General features: G+C 28.3%; 1 protein-coding gene across 1 annotated transcript in view; it reads right to left on the bottom strand.

Moving 5' to 3' along the window:
- Positions 1-2,304: 2,304 nt before the first annotated feature.
- The window catches only part of LOC142319531 (uncharacterized), a 39,375-nt gene continuing 23,295 nt past the window's right edge, over positions 2,305-18,384 (bottom strand). The window contains exons 5-7 of the mRNA XM_075356917.1: positions 17,004-17,135; positions 6,943-7,112; positions 2,305-4,038 (exon numbers count right to left, since the gene is read on the bottom strand). Coding sequence (XP_075213032.1) covers positions 3,945-4,038; positions 6,943-7,112; positions 17,004-17,135 — 396 coding nt within the window. The 3' untranslated portion in view covers positions 2,305-3,944. The remainder of the gene's footprint in view (positions 4,039-6,942; positions 7,113-17,003; positions 17,136-18,384) is intronic.

Below are 18,384 nucleotides of genomic sequence, written 5' to 3'. Positions count from 1 at the left end.
ACATAATTCAAAGGATAAAATTGACTACTGAAGAAATAATAATGCAAGGAAAGATACAAAGAAGAAGAAATTTAGGAAGAAGAAGAATATCGTGGATGTGTAATGTAAGAGAATGGTTTGTATATTTATGGAGTGATTAATTTCGTAGCGATTAACTTATAGAATTAACATCACTATGATCTATAGAAAGATATCGAGATTAATACAAAGCTTAGAAAAACAATAAGTGAAATTCATTTAATATAATTGAAATTCTATCAACAGTATTATAATACGGATATAATATCCTTAATATCGATTGACAGAATGATTACCATTGACAGGAAGTTGATGGTAAGTCAGATTTACCAAATTTTCTGTTAATAGTGAAGGATCTGAGGATCAAATCCTAGTAAAATTTATTTACTTTTAAATGGATTTGATAACTAGAGAGGGGATATCGGTGTACTTTGGTGGTTGGGGTTCAATTAACACACGTATCAGGGGTGGCGGCCTGAGTCTGTGCAAGACTACACGTCATTTACATGTTATATATATCTTCCTCATCTCATTGTCCGGGGGGAGGGTTGCTTATTTTTCACTAGTTGAACAGATTTTAAAGTTCACGTTAGGAAAATCAAAAAGTATTAAAAAAATAAAATTCATAAAAAATAATTGTTCACATTATTTATTTATATCATTTCTAATATTTTATCTACATTAAAGAATATACACAAATTAAAAATTAAACTAAATTTCTAGTCAATATATATGTTTCTTCACTACTCACAGACAATATGGTAAATGTGACTTTACCATCGACTTCCTCTCAAATCGTAGAGTAGAAACGTTTTTATTTTCCTTGAATTATTTCCTTTATGTACTTCACGATTTCTACGCAATATGTTTTATATATCTGTATTATGAAGTATTACTTAATAATTAAGGTTTTTTTTTATGAAAAAGTGGGCAGCAACAGCTATTAGTCCGGTGGAAATTGGTAGCATATGAAAAAATGTTATATCTAACCGAGATTACAATTGAAAGATATAATTAAAGTGTGAAAAATAAATGAAAATTATAATTTACTAAAATAAATTTCAGCGTGAAATAATAATACATTACCATAAACTATTTTTCTGTTTCCAGATTATTTAAACATATATATATATATATATATATATATATATATATATATATATATATATATATAAGCTACATTTCTATTTTAAGATATAATATAATCTTATTATTATCATTTAATTAAAAATGATTGTCATTAAAAAAAAATAATAAACAATTTTTTTCCTTTACCTTTTATATATTTAAAATAAGTGCGGTTTCTAAATGAAAAAAATAAAAAATAAAAATAAAAATAAAATTATTAATTTTTGATCCAATCATCATTTTTAAAAAATATTTAATATACTTGTATATAATCTGTTACACATAAAATAATTAAAATTTGTTTAAATTACAACAGGATTATTAATTAAAATCCGCATAACCTGATTATTACGTTTATTTTATAAGGTAATGGATTTGTACAGGAAATTAAAGGAAAGGATTTGTTATATTTTATAATTAATTTTATTTAAATATGCATAAAAAACAAATATATAGAAAAATACATTTTCGCTCTTTTTTTAAAATTCAATATACAGTAAATCTACTTAGAGGGATATATTTATAATCAGTTTTGATCGTTGTATATGAACATAAATACCTATGATCAAAATGTATTATTCTATTTATATTTATTCTTTTTTTGAGATTTTTTTTTAATATAAAATATATACCCAACTACCCATGTCTTATTTTATATATCTGGTTTAATATTTTCATGGAATTTTCAATGTTTAAACTTATATAATGTGTTTAATTGATTTTTCTAAACAAAAGTACCGTAAATATTTTCGGTCGCACGGTGGGATTCGGGAGCGAATCCCACCGTGCGACTTAAAACATAAAAAAAATGAACTTTTTTTATGTTTTTATGTACGTGATTACGGAAATGTCATTCATGTATAAAATGTTTTGCTCGAAAATCTCCAAAACTAATCAATTTCATTTACATTTAGATATGCTGAAGTTATGCTTATAAAAATTTGATGCTATTGGTTGATTCGTCCTTTAATTACGCTAAATTTCTTTTCCCTTTATGGTAAAAAAGCTTTTGATTTAGTATCACTTGCCCATTCCACTACCAAATCTATTGAAGCTTTACAGATATTTTAATGAAGGTTCTAAAAATATTCTGTGAAAATTTCAATTAGGATTTATAGAAACAAAATGACGGCTTTAAAATAAAAACATCAATTTCAGATAAACCACATTTTTTATTCATTAAAAATACCTGATATAATGATTAAAAACAGATGATAATTAGAACTAGAATAATTAAAAACTGATAACTGTCATGGTTATGACTAATTATTAATTTCTCTTATTCAATTTGAACAGCTGTTATATGTGAACAATGTATCGTCAACATGTGTGTGTGTGTGTGTGTGTGTGTGTGTGTGTGAACTCTAATAGTTTTATTATTCTTACCAGTAATCAGCATTAACCCAAATGTTGAGAGAGATGAAGTGATAGAAAAGAAATTAACAAATATACTCATAATGTGCAAACACTCCTACCCTGATACTATGATTTTTTTAATCATCTAGAAAGTATCAGTGTAAACAAAAATTACACATGCACATACAGAGTGTGTGTGTTTGTGAAAATTATTTCAACATCTTCAGTGAAGTTAAAAATAAGTGCGACTGATTATTTTTTTAATTTCAATCTAACAAAATTATAAAAATTGACATCAATCTCAGAGTTCATTTCCACGTTATTGATCCATCTTCTCCTTGGGCTAACTCTCAGTTTCCTTCTGTAAACTTCATACTTCTTGCATCACTCATCAGCTGCACATGTTCCATTTAACTTATTTCTTCAACTTCATTTCTGACAGTATTTCAGGCCTGCCATACAACTTCTACAATATTATAAAAGAAGGGAAGCTATCCTCCCTTCTCCATAACTGACCATAAATTTTCCAGAGGGTTTTCCTTTCCCAAACATTAAGAGTACTCTCTAGCTTTGTCAGAACTTGTGTTTCTGCCCCATACAGATCTAATGAAGATTCACGTGCTTCTTTATGTGCCTGGGCACAGTCCTTGATGAAGAAAACTGCTCTAACCATAAAAACTGTGATTTCCTATATTTACGTATATCATGTTTTATCATTTATAGTAGCTTTCAAGTACCTAAATTCGTACTTTTTCAAATTTTATCACCCAGTTCTATGTATTGCTTTGTTTTTCTGAGAGTTCTTTCTACTACTGTTTTTATATTACATTTGGTTTTCTGATTATTTACTATGAGATCAGAATTTTATTAATTTTTTACCTGATCAAAATCCTTTCTCAAAGCTCTGCTTTTAGAAAATGATACTAAATTAGCACGTAGTATAACAATGAGCAGTATAAAAATTCCTTTTTTTTATAGTATTCTCTGGCACATTTCCATTTCTTAATCCCATACTTGCATGAAAGTTACCTGAGAGTCATTTTTTACCCTTAGGTAGTGAAAACCTATAGGGAGACCCTTGAATTAGATAAAAATTCTGATCATTTAATACGATAGATATTTGACCTATTAGGTTATGTTGCTATATCCTGCTAAAGCATACGATATAAGTGTAGTTCATATTGTAATATCTAGTGTTATTTGTCAAACAAAATATTTTGAAGAAAAGGCTTTAATACGTAAAAGTTAAATGAAAAATATGGGATAATATAATTAACAGTTATTATTACAATACACTTTATTAGTTAGACATTGTGTTTTTGTAAATGAGTAATGTGTAGTAAGTTTTTGTGAATGAATTGTGAAATTTCATTATTTAAAAGTATAGACCCAATACCACCTTTTTATACAAATAAAATTAAAATATTAAGAAGATAAATTATTCAAGAGGTTTTTACATTTTCCAAATATTTTCTATATTTTTCTTGTTTTCCTTTTACTTCTTCCCAGTGGAAATTTTGACCAGAATTAAAAAAGCTGAAACATTAAATCCAGAATAATTATGTCTCAATTAAAGTTAACAAATTAAATCTTTTTGATTTATATTTATTATTCCTGGTTAATAAGACTTACTAAACCAATATACAGTTTGGAGGATCATCTCAAGAGCTTATTCCTTTTAACTGTAAGGTGAAATTTATAGCTTCCAACTTAATGTTGACTGGGCAATATTGAGTAAGTTTTCCTGCTGAAGCTACAAACGTGCAAGAGAAAATCAAATTCTTGAAATTTGATTTTCAAGAATGCTGTGATTATCTTCAATGCACAATAGTTAAAACAAATCTGGAATAATTAAAGTAGAGTTTACACATTGTAATGCTTTTCCATTTTATTGTTCTAACTTTTTTAAAAAGTTAATATGAAAATGAGTAATCTGTAAGTTTACAATAAACATTAAAATGTAATTATTTATGTACAACTGTTTTAATCTTACTAAAAGGTATACAAAAGGAGTTGACAAAAAAAATACAAAAAATAAACAATTATTTTAATCTATGTCTATGCCAAAAGATTAATTAATGAGCTGCAAAAGAAAAAAAACATTGAAATAGTTTTAATCAATCTTCAATTTAATAAACTATCTTAGAGTAATTAGGTTAAAAACAACAATAAAAAAATGACATAATGAAAGTAATAAAATTAAAAAAATAACTACACTTAACCCTCTAAAAAAAAAAAGAAAAAAACAAAGATTACTATACAAAATATTATGGGCCTAGTAAATCGGTTACATACAATGAATAAACAAAAGGTTGAAAAAAAACTCAACTCTAAATCAGCATTCTCAGCCTGAGGACTGCAGTGACATGAAAAGCGGGTTGTGAAATTAGCCTACAGCTTTACATGTAAACAGTAATGAAATCGTTTTATGAGAAAAAATCATTTATTATAAACACTTTACTCACATTTAGAAACATACAAAAGCAAATTGTTTTCAAGTAATAAAAGATGATTCCTTTTAGTACAACCATAGACGAAAAAACTTTTTCACACAGGTATGATGTGGTGAAAGGGATTAATATTCTCAATGCTTCTGTAACTAAATTTACATATTCATTTTGATGAGCAAGCCAAAACACATCTAAATCTTAGTAGCTGCAACAATGCTTTCACTAAATCGATTCAGTACCCATCTCTTTGAGAAATCATTTTTATGTTCTGGGAAATACTTCAACTGAATTTTTAGCACATCCAAATGCATCTTTATGTTATCCAAATTGTGGTGAATAATAGTGTCTTTTTCATCAAAATTTTTCTCTATATAATCGGAAATGAGTGGAAACATAAAAAAAATGTTTGCTTTGAAGGCAAATAATCCAGATATAAAGCTTCTTAATGAAAGAATGAACTTTGTGAATGAAATAAAGTGTTTTTATCATGCCCTTGTAAATTCACATTCAAGTTTAAATGTGAAAATACGAGTACATCAGCTTAGTAAGCCAACAGTAACATATACTCATTATTCTGTAAAAACATTGAGAATGGTGTTTGTTTATCCTGGAAATATATTACTAATTTATTTCACAAGTCCAAAAACTGGGTTGACATTTCCTCTGTGATAACTCAACTACAATTAAATATAATGTAATCAATTCAAAAATATACATCAGTTACACATATACTAATAAAATATATGGATTAATAACCATGTATGATAGAAAGAAAAATATGCTACAACTTTTAAACAAATTAATAATATATGTAAATATTTTAAAACAAATCAAATGAAGGATAAATGTATGGTTGTGGTGGAATGTGCAAAATAACATGTAATGATTGTAAGAAAAAATTAGGAAAATATGTGCGGCTGATTCAAAATGATTTCTTTTGACTATTTCAGTGCTATAAAAAAATTTTAAAAATGATGCATGCATATGAATAAAAATCTTTCTTTATAAAACTTATAAATTTTTCTCAATGCATGTGATAAAAAATTCTTTAAAGTAGTAGAACACTTTCAAAATAGAAAACATCTATTTTAACCTCCAGAATAATTGAGATATTCTATAAGTAAATAGTGATAAAGGAAAAGTAGATTTTAAGTATATATTTATATATGTACTTCAGAAGCACAAAGAAAGTTCAGCACAATCCACCAAAGTACAGAATCAATAAGGGTTTCTTACCTTATCTTATTATTTTTCGTTTCTATATATCAAGCGCTTTCAAGGAAATTCCTCATCAATAGTTGATTAAAATTAAAAATTAATTACACATTAAAACGCTAAACATAATATTACGTATATGACATAATATATACAGTCAAACAATTAATTAAAAAACATTAAAATTTTTTTAAACATCTGGTGGATTGTGCTGAATTTTGTTTTTTTCTTTTGGAATTAATTATTACAGAGAAAAATATGGGGAAAAAAGATTTTTTTAAAAAAATTAATATAAATTAATACAATGGTTTTTTAGTTTGTATATAATTACATTTAGTTGCTATAGGATAGTTCAGTCTGGTCCTAGACATAACAGTTTTAATTATGTGATGAAATATATATATATATATAGATATTTTTTTGTGTATTTTAATGTTATATTTTGAGATAATACTGCATGAATGCAGCTAAATGATGCTTGCTCATAGTTAAGTAATACAATCGCTCATTTTAGAATTATTGTGAATATTTAATTCATGTAATATATATATAATGAAATAATAAAATATATAAACAAAAAATTCCAAACAGCTGAAGTACAAAGGCAAATTAAAAAAGGGTTAAAATCTGCTGACTTCCAAGTCCTTAAAATACAACTAACATTTCTTATTATTCTGTCAAAATATAGAATGCTATCTAATTGTAACTAATTTAACTTAAACTACATAATGATTTATTCATATACATAAAATATATCTAGCAAAAATATACTTACATTTGTTTTATTTCTCTTAATATGTTTTTCTCTTCTTCTGAAAGACCTTTGAGTGTGTTTAGATTTTTCTGTAATATTTTTCTGTCATTCATACCTACAAGATGTGTTTGTGCACCTGGTTGTTGGAGTGAATATCCTACTGACAGATTGCCTAACTCAACACCTTTTTCCTACAACCAAATATTAAAAGTAATATAATTAATTAAATCTCAGTTTTTAACTTTATTACAGTACATTATATTTTAAGAAAGTTATAAAACCTTTTTTACCCAAACCAAGCTTCTTCAGAGATTGCGTGGTAGCAGTGTGTACTGTGTTGATGGAGATGGTGCTTGTATTCAGATTATGTTATTTATTTGTTACATTCAACAGTCTTACTGAGTACTTTTCATGTAAATAAGGATTTTTCTTGTTAATAAGTTTAAAGAAGGTACATGGTTGTTCATTGAGAACTTTGTTTTCGTAAGTATGGGTTTTTATATATTAAAGTTGTTCATTATATAAAATCCATAATTTTCAGTTATTAGATAAATAAATAAAATGCATGAAAATATATGGTAAATGGTAATGGGGGTTTATGGTATGGTATGGAATGGTGATGGTAATTTAATTTTTATTTTAATATCTTTGAATAAGAAAATTGTGGCAATCACATAAAAAAGACAAAATCAATGTTTATGTGTTGATAAACACATTTTTTGGTATGCAAAATAATATTATACATTAATTAATAATCAAGTTAAAAAAATTTAATGATAATTTGTCAAGGCACCTAATTTGATATTATGTAACCTTCAAGTCTTGAATCTAAAATAATTTCAATATCTACATATTCAGAAGGTTTCTTCAAACAGATCTTTTAATTCTGCACTCAATGGTTTTGTGTTTAATTAAATTTTTGCTATAAATATTTAATGTGATAAATTTAACCTAATCAGTAGAAGTACTGGTATTGTTTGTAAAAGAATGTAATATAAAATCTGAAAGCCAAAACATGTTTCACTTTTAATGGAGCTGTTTAGGTATGCTTAAAAAGACTGAAACTTTTCTAAAAAAAGTTCCAATCTTGTAATTTATGAGAGTATATTCATACATCAGTTATCTCTTGGAACTTTGGAATTAGAGTCTAGAGAATTGTGAATAGAAAATGAATATAAAATTGTGAATTGTATCTATAAATAGGAAATCCTATAATGGCCCAATTTCCTTGTATAAATGTGAACTTGTATCAGTAGAAGAATGTGACACCAAATTTCATTTACTATAAAAACCATACTTTTACTACTTTTTTCTGTAATGTTTATTGCTCATTCTTCTACTTGAATCATGATTTCAATTTCCTTATGGCTATCTTTACAACTTTTGAATACTTTGGTTGGCAGAGTTAGGTTTTTTGTTGCATATAATTAAGTTGTTACTGCTTTTGAGTGTTAATTATGCTTAGTTTTTTTACAATATTTTATCTAAGAAATAAAAGAGGGTGGTGCTGTCTATAAGAGATACAATTAGAATTGTAGATCATTTAAAGACATATTTAGCATATTGGCCTCCAAATTTAACATCTGAAAATAAATGATTTCAGTTTTTAAAAGGTGATAATGCTGAATTTTTTTAGTGGTAAACTAGAATATGAGGAAGAGGTAATTTAAGAAAGACAAAAGCAGCTGATAATACAAATTAGATGAAACAGTCTATACCGATGATTGTGGACTTATGACCTGCAGGCCACATACTGACCCACATAACTATTATGAATTACCCACATGTTAGATTTTAAAGAATTTTCAGAAGAGTTTACAATGGAATATTTAGTTTCTATGTGAATGCTAAGTTTGTATCTTTTCATAAATTATTTTTATAAATATTTAAATATTATGTTAAAATTTCTTCTTATAATTAATTATAAGAAGAAATTATACATCAATTATAATTGAATTTTTTTTAAAGGTATGTCAGAACCAGTAGCTAAGAAATACATAAACTGAAAGAAACAAAATCAAGGCCTTATCTTTCAGATTGTGAAAAATTTGGAATAATTGAGGTAAAAACAAAACACTTTGCATGCTTTATAATGAAAATGTTACACCTTGCTCTTACAACATAAAGAGATCTGTTGAAACAGTATACAAAAATCTTGTTTCTTTAACAGAAGAAGACAGAAACAAATTGTTTTCTCAAAAACTCAAAAAATATAATACGCAATGTAATATTTTTGTATCTTAATAATTTCTTATTCCTAAAAACAATATTACAGCTGCTAGTTTTAATGTAGCACCCAGTATTGACACGGAAACCTCTTTCAGGGGGTGTATTTTTAAAAGAAGCATCTCTGTAATGTAGTGTAACATTATTTGTTGATTTCAAAGATAAAGATTCAATAATGAAATGTATAAATGAGTTACCAATTAGTTGTAACAGTAAAAAACAGAGTATTAGCATTAGAAAAAAGTACTACTTATCAAGTTAAGTTAATATTGATTTAAAATGTGCTGATATGAATTCATTTGCTTTAGATGAGAACACAGACATTAGTGGCCATGTACAACTTGCTGTTTTTGACAGATATAAATCTAAAATTATAATTAAGGAAGAATTAGTAAAATTAATAACTTTAAAAGGCAAAACAACTGATATGGATATTTTAAAAGAATTTATTGGTGCATTTACAAAAATAAATATAGATTTGAAAAAAATTGTTTCTGTATCAAGTGATGGTACTCTGAGTATGGATGGGAAGAATGTTGGATTCAACAATTAAAAAATTATACTAAACATTCTTTAATTGAATTTCATTGCATCATTCATCAAGAAGTGCTATGTAGAAAGTGAGGATTGAAATGTTTTCAAGTATAATGCCAGTTGAAACAAAAATTGTTCATTTTATCTACGCAAGAGTTCTCTACATATGAGAATTTGCTCAATTATTGAAGGAAAGATAATCAATATTCCGGACTTTAAATGTAATGTTCAGTGATTGAGTCATGGTCATGTTATATGTCAATTTGTAAATTTAAATTAATTTAATTAAAATTAAATTATTTTTTAGTGAAATTATATTTTAGTGAAAATGATTTAAAAATGTTTGTAAGTGATATCACTCATCATTTTAATGAATTGAAAAAAAAACGTCAAGGATGTGATTAAATTGTATCAACCATGTTTGAAAATATTTATGACAAACTTGATATATACAAAAATGATTTAAAAATGAACATATTGAAATTATTTTCTATTCTTACAGAAACATTTTCAAAATTTGTGTATTTTTGGTAATGGATAATGATACTCAGCAAGTTGCATTAAATAAATATATTATAATTATGAAATAAATAAAACAGCCATTTATCAATAGATTTAATAAATTTAAATATTTGGAAAATACATTGCAATTTATTTTGTTTCCACATAAAATTGAATTTAAAAAATGGTGTTGACCTTCATACAGTTAGGTATTGATAATTTACAAATGTGATTAGTAAAATTCCAAAACAGTATTATACGGAAAAGCAAATTTGCATTTTAATATCAGAGTTTCTGTGTAATAGTTACAAAATATCAAATACAATTGATTATCATAGTCTAAAACCAACTGTTACTGATAAATCTAAGAAACTTTATTTCAAAAATATGAGTATGAATAATTTTCTGGTTAATAACATGACTGAAAGAAGTGTTTGGATAGACATGGAAAATTTCTTTAAATGGTTCAATGATGTATTTGTTCTTTCAGTATAGTAAATAAAATTAGAAAGTAAAATTAGTAGTTTATATTGTTGCTAGTAGTAGATATTGCTTCTGGACACCTTTAACTGACGTTATCTCAGCATAAGGATTCTGACATGATGGTTTTTCAACTGAACAGCGCTTTATTGCATACTGCTCTAGGATACATAATATTTAGTGAAATTGCCGAAGGACTCAAAGACTTAGCCTGAGGTAAAGTAAAAACCAAAAATCTGAAAGCATAGCGAGAACTTAATAACGTTTCACATAAACAATGTGTTTTGACAATGATCTGATAGATCACACGATAACATGAATTTATAGAATCTAATGCAAAAATGATATTCAGAAATTCATGCATGTTTTACCAAAAGGATAGGGTGATCTACCTTGTTTCATAGCATAGTCTAAAAAAATTATTCCAGCAATATCTGCCTAAGCATTTATTTTCTATGCATAATGGACACATTTTCATGTATGTAGAGAGGATTTCGATTGGCCCAGTACTGATAATTACAATAATTAACAGTTCCAAGTAGTTTTCAGAAAAAAACCTATGGGATTAATAAAGATCAAATCTTCTTCATTTGCTCAAATATTATTTAAATTTCCTCTAAGGATTGATTGATTTTTGATAATTCCTAGTACAATTGAATTTTATAGGGATGATTCAGTTTAAGGAATTTTTATAATGAACTTTTATAAATATTGTGTTCTTAGACATTTTTAAAGATATTTAGATTTTCAATAATAGCTTGGCTTTAAAGTTTGTCCTTCTTAGTTGTTATTGAAACTCTAGGGTTTTTATAAAATTTGTTTTTAAAATGCATTTTTAACAGATACACTATGTCTAAAATATCTAATCAGATCATCATTTAGATGGCTAGTAATTCTTTCTATTGCACTCTGAGGAATCTGACGTAAAGTTTTAAAGATATTTAATATAATATTCACAGTTATAGAGAACACATAAGAGATGAATAACATTTGGTTAAATTGTTTTACTGTAGGGAACAGATCTCAAATATTTGGAATAATCTAAGTGAAAAGTCTGTGACCACTTAGTAGGAAAAGGATTTACAAAATGTCAGTAATAATAAGTGCAAATAAATGTTAACACACTTAACTATGTTCCCTACGATCAGTGGAAAAAATAGTATTTTTAATTATACACCTTCAATGGGCTGATCAGTATATGATAGAATGTTAATTTTAAATGGATAAGCAGCATCTTGTCAAAGGTACAGACAAACAGTATGAGTAAATAAGGATTCTTGAAATCAGGATATCTTGGTTAACAGTTGGGTGGTGAAAGTGGAAAGAAAATGTAACTGAAAAATTTAAGTAATCAATTACGTAATTAAGTAAATGAAGTTAATATTTAAATTTCTTGTATTACTTCCAAAATATGCATGAGATAAAGTATTAATTTATTTCATAATCAACAGTTAAATATTTTTTATACAAGTATATTTTATATAATTTCAGTTTTCTATCTTTGGTCAATAAAATGTTGTGTAACAATTCTGGGACTATCTGGAGACAAAGTATACACATATATTATAAAAATGACTTAGGGTGAGGATGCAATGGCACCATAAACACGTGGCCTTATCATTGCATACATCCTCTTATCTGATTCAATCTTTCTTTTTATGAAAGATAGTAGTAAGAATATATGTTTTGCAAAAATTTGTAAACATTTCACCAGCCATGTAGAGAACAAAAATTCTTAAGTGAAACATTGCAAAAATTGCTATCAACTTGCATATAATAAAATTACTTAAAGCACACTAAAAAATGCATAAAATAGAAGAAAATAATACTCTTCAATTTTTTAGTTTTATCTTTTTGAGTAGGTACTAAATAAAGAATAAACTTTTAAAGAATTGAAAAAGTAGTTTTCTATACTTTTAGAGGTTTTATGTTATTAAAAAGTTTATTTACTTTTTTGGTTTTATTTATTTATATTTTTTTGCTTTATGATATTGTCACATAAACTTAAAGCTGATGTCTAGGGCATGGAAATGGAATTATTGTAATGTATAAAAAATGCTGTGACTGACTGGGATGCCAGATGGAGGGCAGAGACACTACGACTCTACCAGGGAGATCGGCAAATTATTTAAAATAAGGATGCACTTATAAGTTACCCACTTAGCAAAACGTCAGTCTGAAATGGAAAACATGTATTATATTTTTGACATTAATTTTCATGAAGTTTTGCATTAAAATACATTAAATAGAGAAAGACATCAGGGTGGTATATAATTACACTATAACAATTCAATGATAAGCAATAATTTTGCAAAAAAAGAAAAAATATATTTTTCAATTATCAATATAGACATATATATTTTTTGTTAAAAAAAATCCCATTTAAAAAAGAAAAAGAATTAAAACTGGAACACCTCTACAACATATCTGGTGTGTTTCGAAAGTACAGCTGGTACATCATTAAAAAAAAAGTAAAGCTGACAACACAGTTGTAGGACTTTCCCATCACATGGCTTTTTTCTGATGCACAGCTTACACATATACCTTGAGATATGAATGTCCTAACATACGAATGTTTTGAGATACAACATGAAATATTCTAAAATTTATACCTCGACATACAACGAAAAATTTGAGATACGATTTTGCGATGTGCGATAATTGCATAGGTGATCCCTAGATGGCAGAGCGTTCGCTCAGCTTTCCTCCCGCCGCTTCTGCCCGCTATGTTGAGACCAGAGTCCTCTGTATGGTCGCCACGACGTGTTATTCGCTTTGTTTGTGCCTGTTTTTCATGTCATTTTGGATAGTATATTTACTGTACTCTGCATATTTTGTTATTTTAACCATGGATACCAAAGTTAAAGATAAAACTGGTAAAAAGAAAAAGCCTAAGAAAATGATCTCAATGGAAGTGAAACATGGAATTATTGCAAAGCATGAGCGTGGCGTTCGTATCATCGACTTGGCAAATGAGTATGGCCGCAATCCTACTACAATATCCACGATCATCAAGCAGAAGGAAGCGATAAAGAAGCTGCAACCTTCCAAAGGCGTCACCATTATTTCAAAGCTACGAACTAATATACATGATGAGATGGAACAGCTACTTTTATTATGGATTAAGGAGAAGCAATTGGCAGGTGACTCTGTTTCTGAAGCGATTATTTGTGAGAAGGCTGGCACCATCTTCCAAGACCTCAAGCGTGATGTAACCGAGACGGAGGGAGAATCATCGCAAGGCGGTGAGGGGTTCAAAGCTAGTCGTGGCTGGTTTGACAATTTTAAGAAACGAAGTGGCATTCATTCAGTTATTCGTCATGGAGAAGTATCTAGTGCAGATATTAAGGCGGCTGAAAATTTCATTAAGGTTTTTGAAAAACTCATTAGTGAAGAAGGATACCTACTGCAACAAGTGTTCAGTTGTGACGAAACAGGGTTATTTTGGAAAAAAAATGCTTAGGCGCACGTTTATCACAGCTGAAGAAAAGAGTCTACCCGGCCACAAGGCTATGAAAGATAGGCTAACACTTGCCCTTTGTGCTAAGTAGGAAAAATACTTAAGCTTTGAAGGCCCTTGGGTTTTCCGATTCTACCACTCGGAAAACCCAAGGGCCTTCAAAGCTTATAAAGTTATGAAAGAAAAATTACAAGTTCTGTGGCATGCAAACAGTAAAGCATGGGTGACCCGTCAGTTTTTTATTGAGTGGATGAATACAGTTTTTGGGCCTTCAGTGAAAAAATACTTAATCGATAATGGTCTACCGCTTAAGTGTGTCCTGTTGGATAATGCTCCCGCTCACGCTCCTGGCCTTGAGGATGACCTTTTAGATGAATTTAAATTTATTAAAATTGTCTATCTGCCACCCAATACAACGTCTACCCTTCAGCCCATGGATCAACAAGTTATCTCCAATTTTAAGAAACTTTTCATGAAGCATCTTTTCAAGCGTTGCTTCGAAGTTACTGAAAATACGAACCTAACATTGAGGGAGTTTTGGAAGAATCATTACAACATTGTGATCTGTCTTAAGCTTATAGATATTGCCTGGCAAGGTGTTACCAAAAGAACATTGAACTCAGCTTAGAGAAAATTATGGCCAGATGTTGTTTTAAAATGAGAGGGATTCGAACCTATTGAGGAGGAGATTGTATCCATTGGTCGCTCCATGGGTCTAGAGGTAGACGAGGGAGATGTTGCTGATCTCATTGAGGAGTATGCTGAAGAACTCATGACGGAGGAGCTGAAGGAGTTACAGAAGATTTCCCACTCGGGGGTAATGATGGAACTCAGCAGTGAGGAGGAGGTCGAGCCAGAGGAGAAACTTACTTCACGTGAAATTAGTGATATCCTTGGCAAGTGGCAGGAAGTGTCTGATTTTGTGGAAAAAAGACACCCAGAGAAATTGTCTACAGGGAGAGCGAGTGTCTTATTTGATGATAGGTGTCTCACATTCTTTCGTAACATTTTAAAAAGAAGGCAGAAACAGACCTCTCTTGATCGTTACCTTGTGAAGGTCTCATGCAGTGAAAGTCAGGAAAGTGAGGCCAAAAAGGCCCGACGTTAAAGTGATGATTAATAAACATTGTGTGTTATTAATATATTAATAAATAAATTAATAAACATTATGCGTGTTATTACTTGTTTATTTATATACAAATTGTGTATATTATATGTAATTTAACTGTGTTTTGGGTTAGTTTCATATCGCTAGAACGCATTAATATATATTACATTATTTTAAATGGGAAAAATTGCTTTGAGATACGATTTTTTTGCCATACGACAATGATCACAGAACGAATTAAATTCGTATCTCAAGGTACCACTGTACAACCCAATTTAAAATATTTATCATTTTATTTAAATATAATATTTTTCTACAATAGTTGTACATTCAGTGCTACATTAGCGCTCCTTATGGTGACAGGGGTACTGTTGACATAGTATACCTACCTAGCCACTAGTTTAGAGGATTTTTTGGGGGGGAGGTGCGATTTTGCAATTTAGTTATTTTTTAATTGTTAACAAATGTGCCTAAGAAAAATAGAACCTCAATCAGGTGAAATCTCGAGATACTGAGAGTGTCCTAATTCTACAACCTCACCCCCTTGACCTTTTAAGTTGAAAATTTAATGGCACCATTGCCCCATATACAGAAGTAATCTGACCAAGTTTGGTCAAAACCAGTCCAGTAGTTTTGGAAATATAAGGTGTGTGACACTGAACACATACATATGAACATCTAGAAAATTTCCATCTGGTTTTTTGGGTTCCTTAGATGTCAAAACATACAAGATCTGGTGAAAACTGCATGTGCCCAAATTGGATCGATTACAATACTTTCCCTTCTACAGCTATAGCACTAGACAGGAAAGTAAAATCAAAGTAAGAAAATAAAAAAATTATTACACGTTATAAATTTTGTACATATCTATTTTATTATTCTACTTGGTCACCATTCTTTTTTAAGCATTTCTGGTGTTTAGGAGTAAGCTTTTTAATCATGAAAATCTGCTATTGGACATTTCAACCACTTCAACCTGCTGTTTTCACAATTCATCATTGTCTTCAAACCACTGAAAACCAATCCTTTTTTATGTGAAGGAAGACACGCTAGTTACTAGGTGTGAGATTTGGACTGTAAGGGGAATTATTGAAAAGTTCCCATCCATATTATTGAATTTTCTTGACAGTGCAGGCGTGTGTAATCATCATAAATGAGAACATCAATCATTGATTTTTATGTGGATCAGTCAGTACTCTCAGAACTCATTTTGCATACAGTTTACAGTATAGTCTAGTACTACAATTATAATCTGTGTATGGGTTCCATGAAACGTGTTACTGTAAGGTACTAATTTTATAAACCATCAATTTTTATAACTTTTGTATACACTTGTTCAATAAGATCATCTTTTTAAACAATACATCTCCCATTCCTCTTTTCATCATAAACATTTGTATAGCTGTCATTAAATTCACAAAACATTATTACTGCTTTAGCTTTCTTACAGTTATTACTGTAGGCCTGTAAATTTCACACAATTCACAATGAATTTCAGAGGCATTATGATCTTAAACATTGAAAACTTGAATCACACTCTGGATTTTATAACAGGTGTGATTTTTTATTGTAGCAGCCATTACTAATCACTCCCAGCAAAGAACAAGATAACACAAACAACAACAGACAGATGACAGTTGATGCTAATAGATGAAGTTACTGTATGTGTGTAATACAATTCATCATTGACAACCACTTTTTATTAACAATTCGTCTTTCTTTCAAAAAATATATCTTATAAAAAGATTCATCAAAATCAATCCACTAAATAACCTTAGCATATTCTGCAGCCTTTTTACATATGGCTATTAATTCTGTAGTAGCTGGGTGCCAAGCAGGAGGACCTTCTAGTGTTAATATGCCCATTCCTGTAATAGCAGCATTGATGATTCCAATACCTCTTGACTGAAAAAAATAAAGAAAAATTGTCAGTTATTGATGATAAAATTATTAATTTAAAGAATCTTTTTCAATGATTTTATTTCTTATGAAAAAATAAAAATAATTGTAACAAGGGGTTTTCCATATTTCTCTGTGAATCCCAAAATAAGGAATTTAAAAAAAATTATATTAAAATCTTGATTTTGTTAATGCTTTTAACTTATCTTCCATTTCAGTCTTCATAGGCACAATTAAGTTCAAGAAAAAAAAATCTTTGAATAATAAAAATTGTAATAAAGTCAAAATTATACATATGCCTATGTGAATTACAGTGGCATTAGCTATGAAGATAAGAAAATAATTACAGTGGCATTAGTTCATAAAGACAAAAATATTTATTATTTCTAGCAACAGGTTTATTCCTCAATCAGCTAATAGTATATATATATTATATATATATATATATATATATAATCTCTGTAGTTGGGTTAGTTACAGAAAAAGAACAACTCTTATAAGTAAATCTCAAACAATTGCCTCAGCTCTTAAATGAATTGTAAGGTCAGATTAAATTTTGTGATAGAGAAAAATTTCAGCAAATAGTGAAAGGTATACCCAAAACCAAGAATAAATTCGGTTTTAGTTCCAGTTAAAAGTTGAATATTGAAGATCCAACAACTATAATTATTTACTTTTTGTAGTATTACTAACAACTCAAGTAAATAATGTAGCATTCTCATAGCATTGGTGGCAAAAAAAAATAATAATTTTTTATTTAACTAGGTATTTGACTATTTGATCCAAATACCTAGTTAAGTAAAAAATTGTTCTTTTTGACCCATATATGTTGTATTAATTCATGTGCAAGGTTGGGAAGTGAAATCTAAGTTGTTTACTCGAAAGCAATAATCTCAACTGAAATTATGTAGCAAATATTTGTAACAAGTTATTTATTTTAAATACTTAAAAAGAAAACAAAACTAAATGTAAAAATTATTGTATTTTTTTTAATTTGAGCTTTGAAAATCTATCAAATTAAATTAACATCTCCAACAATTTATACTAATCTTAAATTTAGTGCAGTCTTGAAAAATTTGAAAAAATTATTAAAGAAAAACTTAAAAAAATATTCTCAAATTTTTAATTTTATTTTTAAGATTGATAAGTTAACAAAATATGCTGGAATGTTGAAAGGAATAAATATAAATTTTTTACCAAGTTTTACAACAAATTTTCCTGATTTTGGTTGCTAAATCATTCTTTGGCTACCTGA

This window comes from Lycorma delicatula, chromosome 2 (assembly GCF_047948215.1).
Source record: "Lycorma delicatula isolate Av1 chromosome 2, ASM4794821v1, whole genome shotgun sequence".
NCBI lineage: Eukaryota > Metazoa > Arthropoda > Insecta > Hemiptera > Fulgoridae > Lycorma > Lycorma delicatula.
This window is presented reverse-complemented; position numbering and strand designations above follow the sequence as displayed.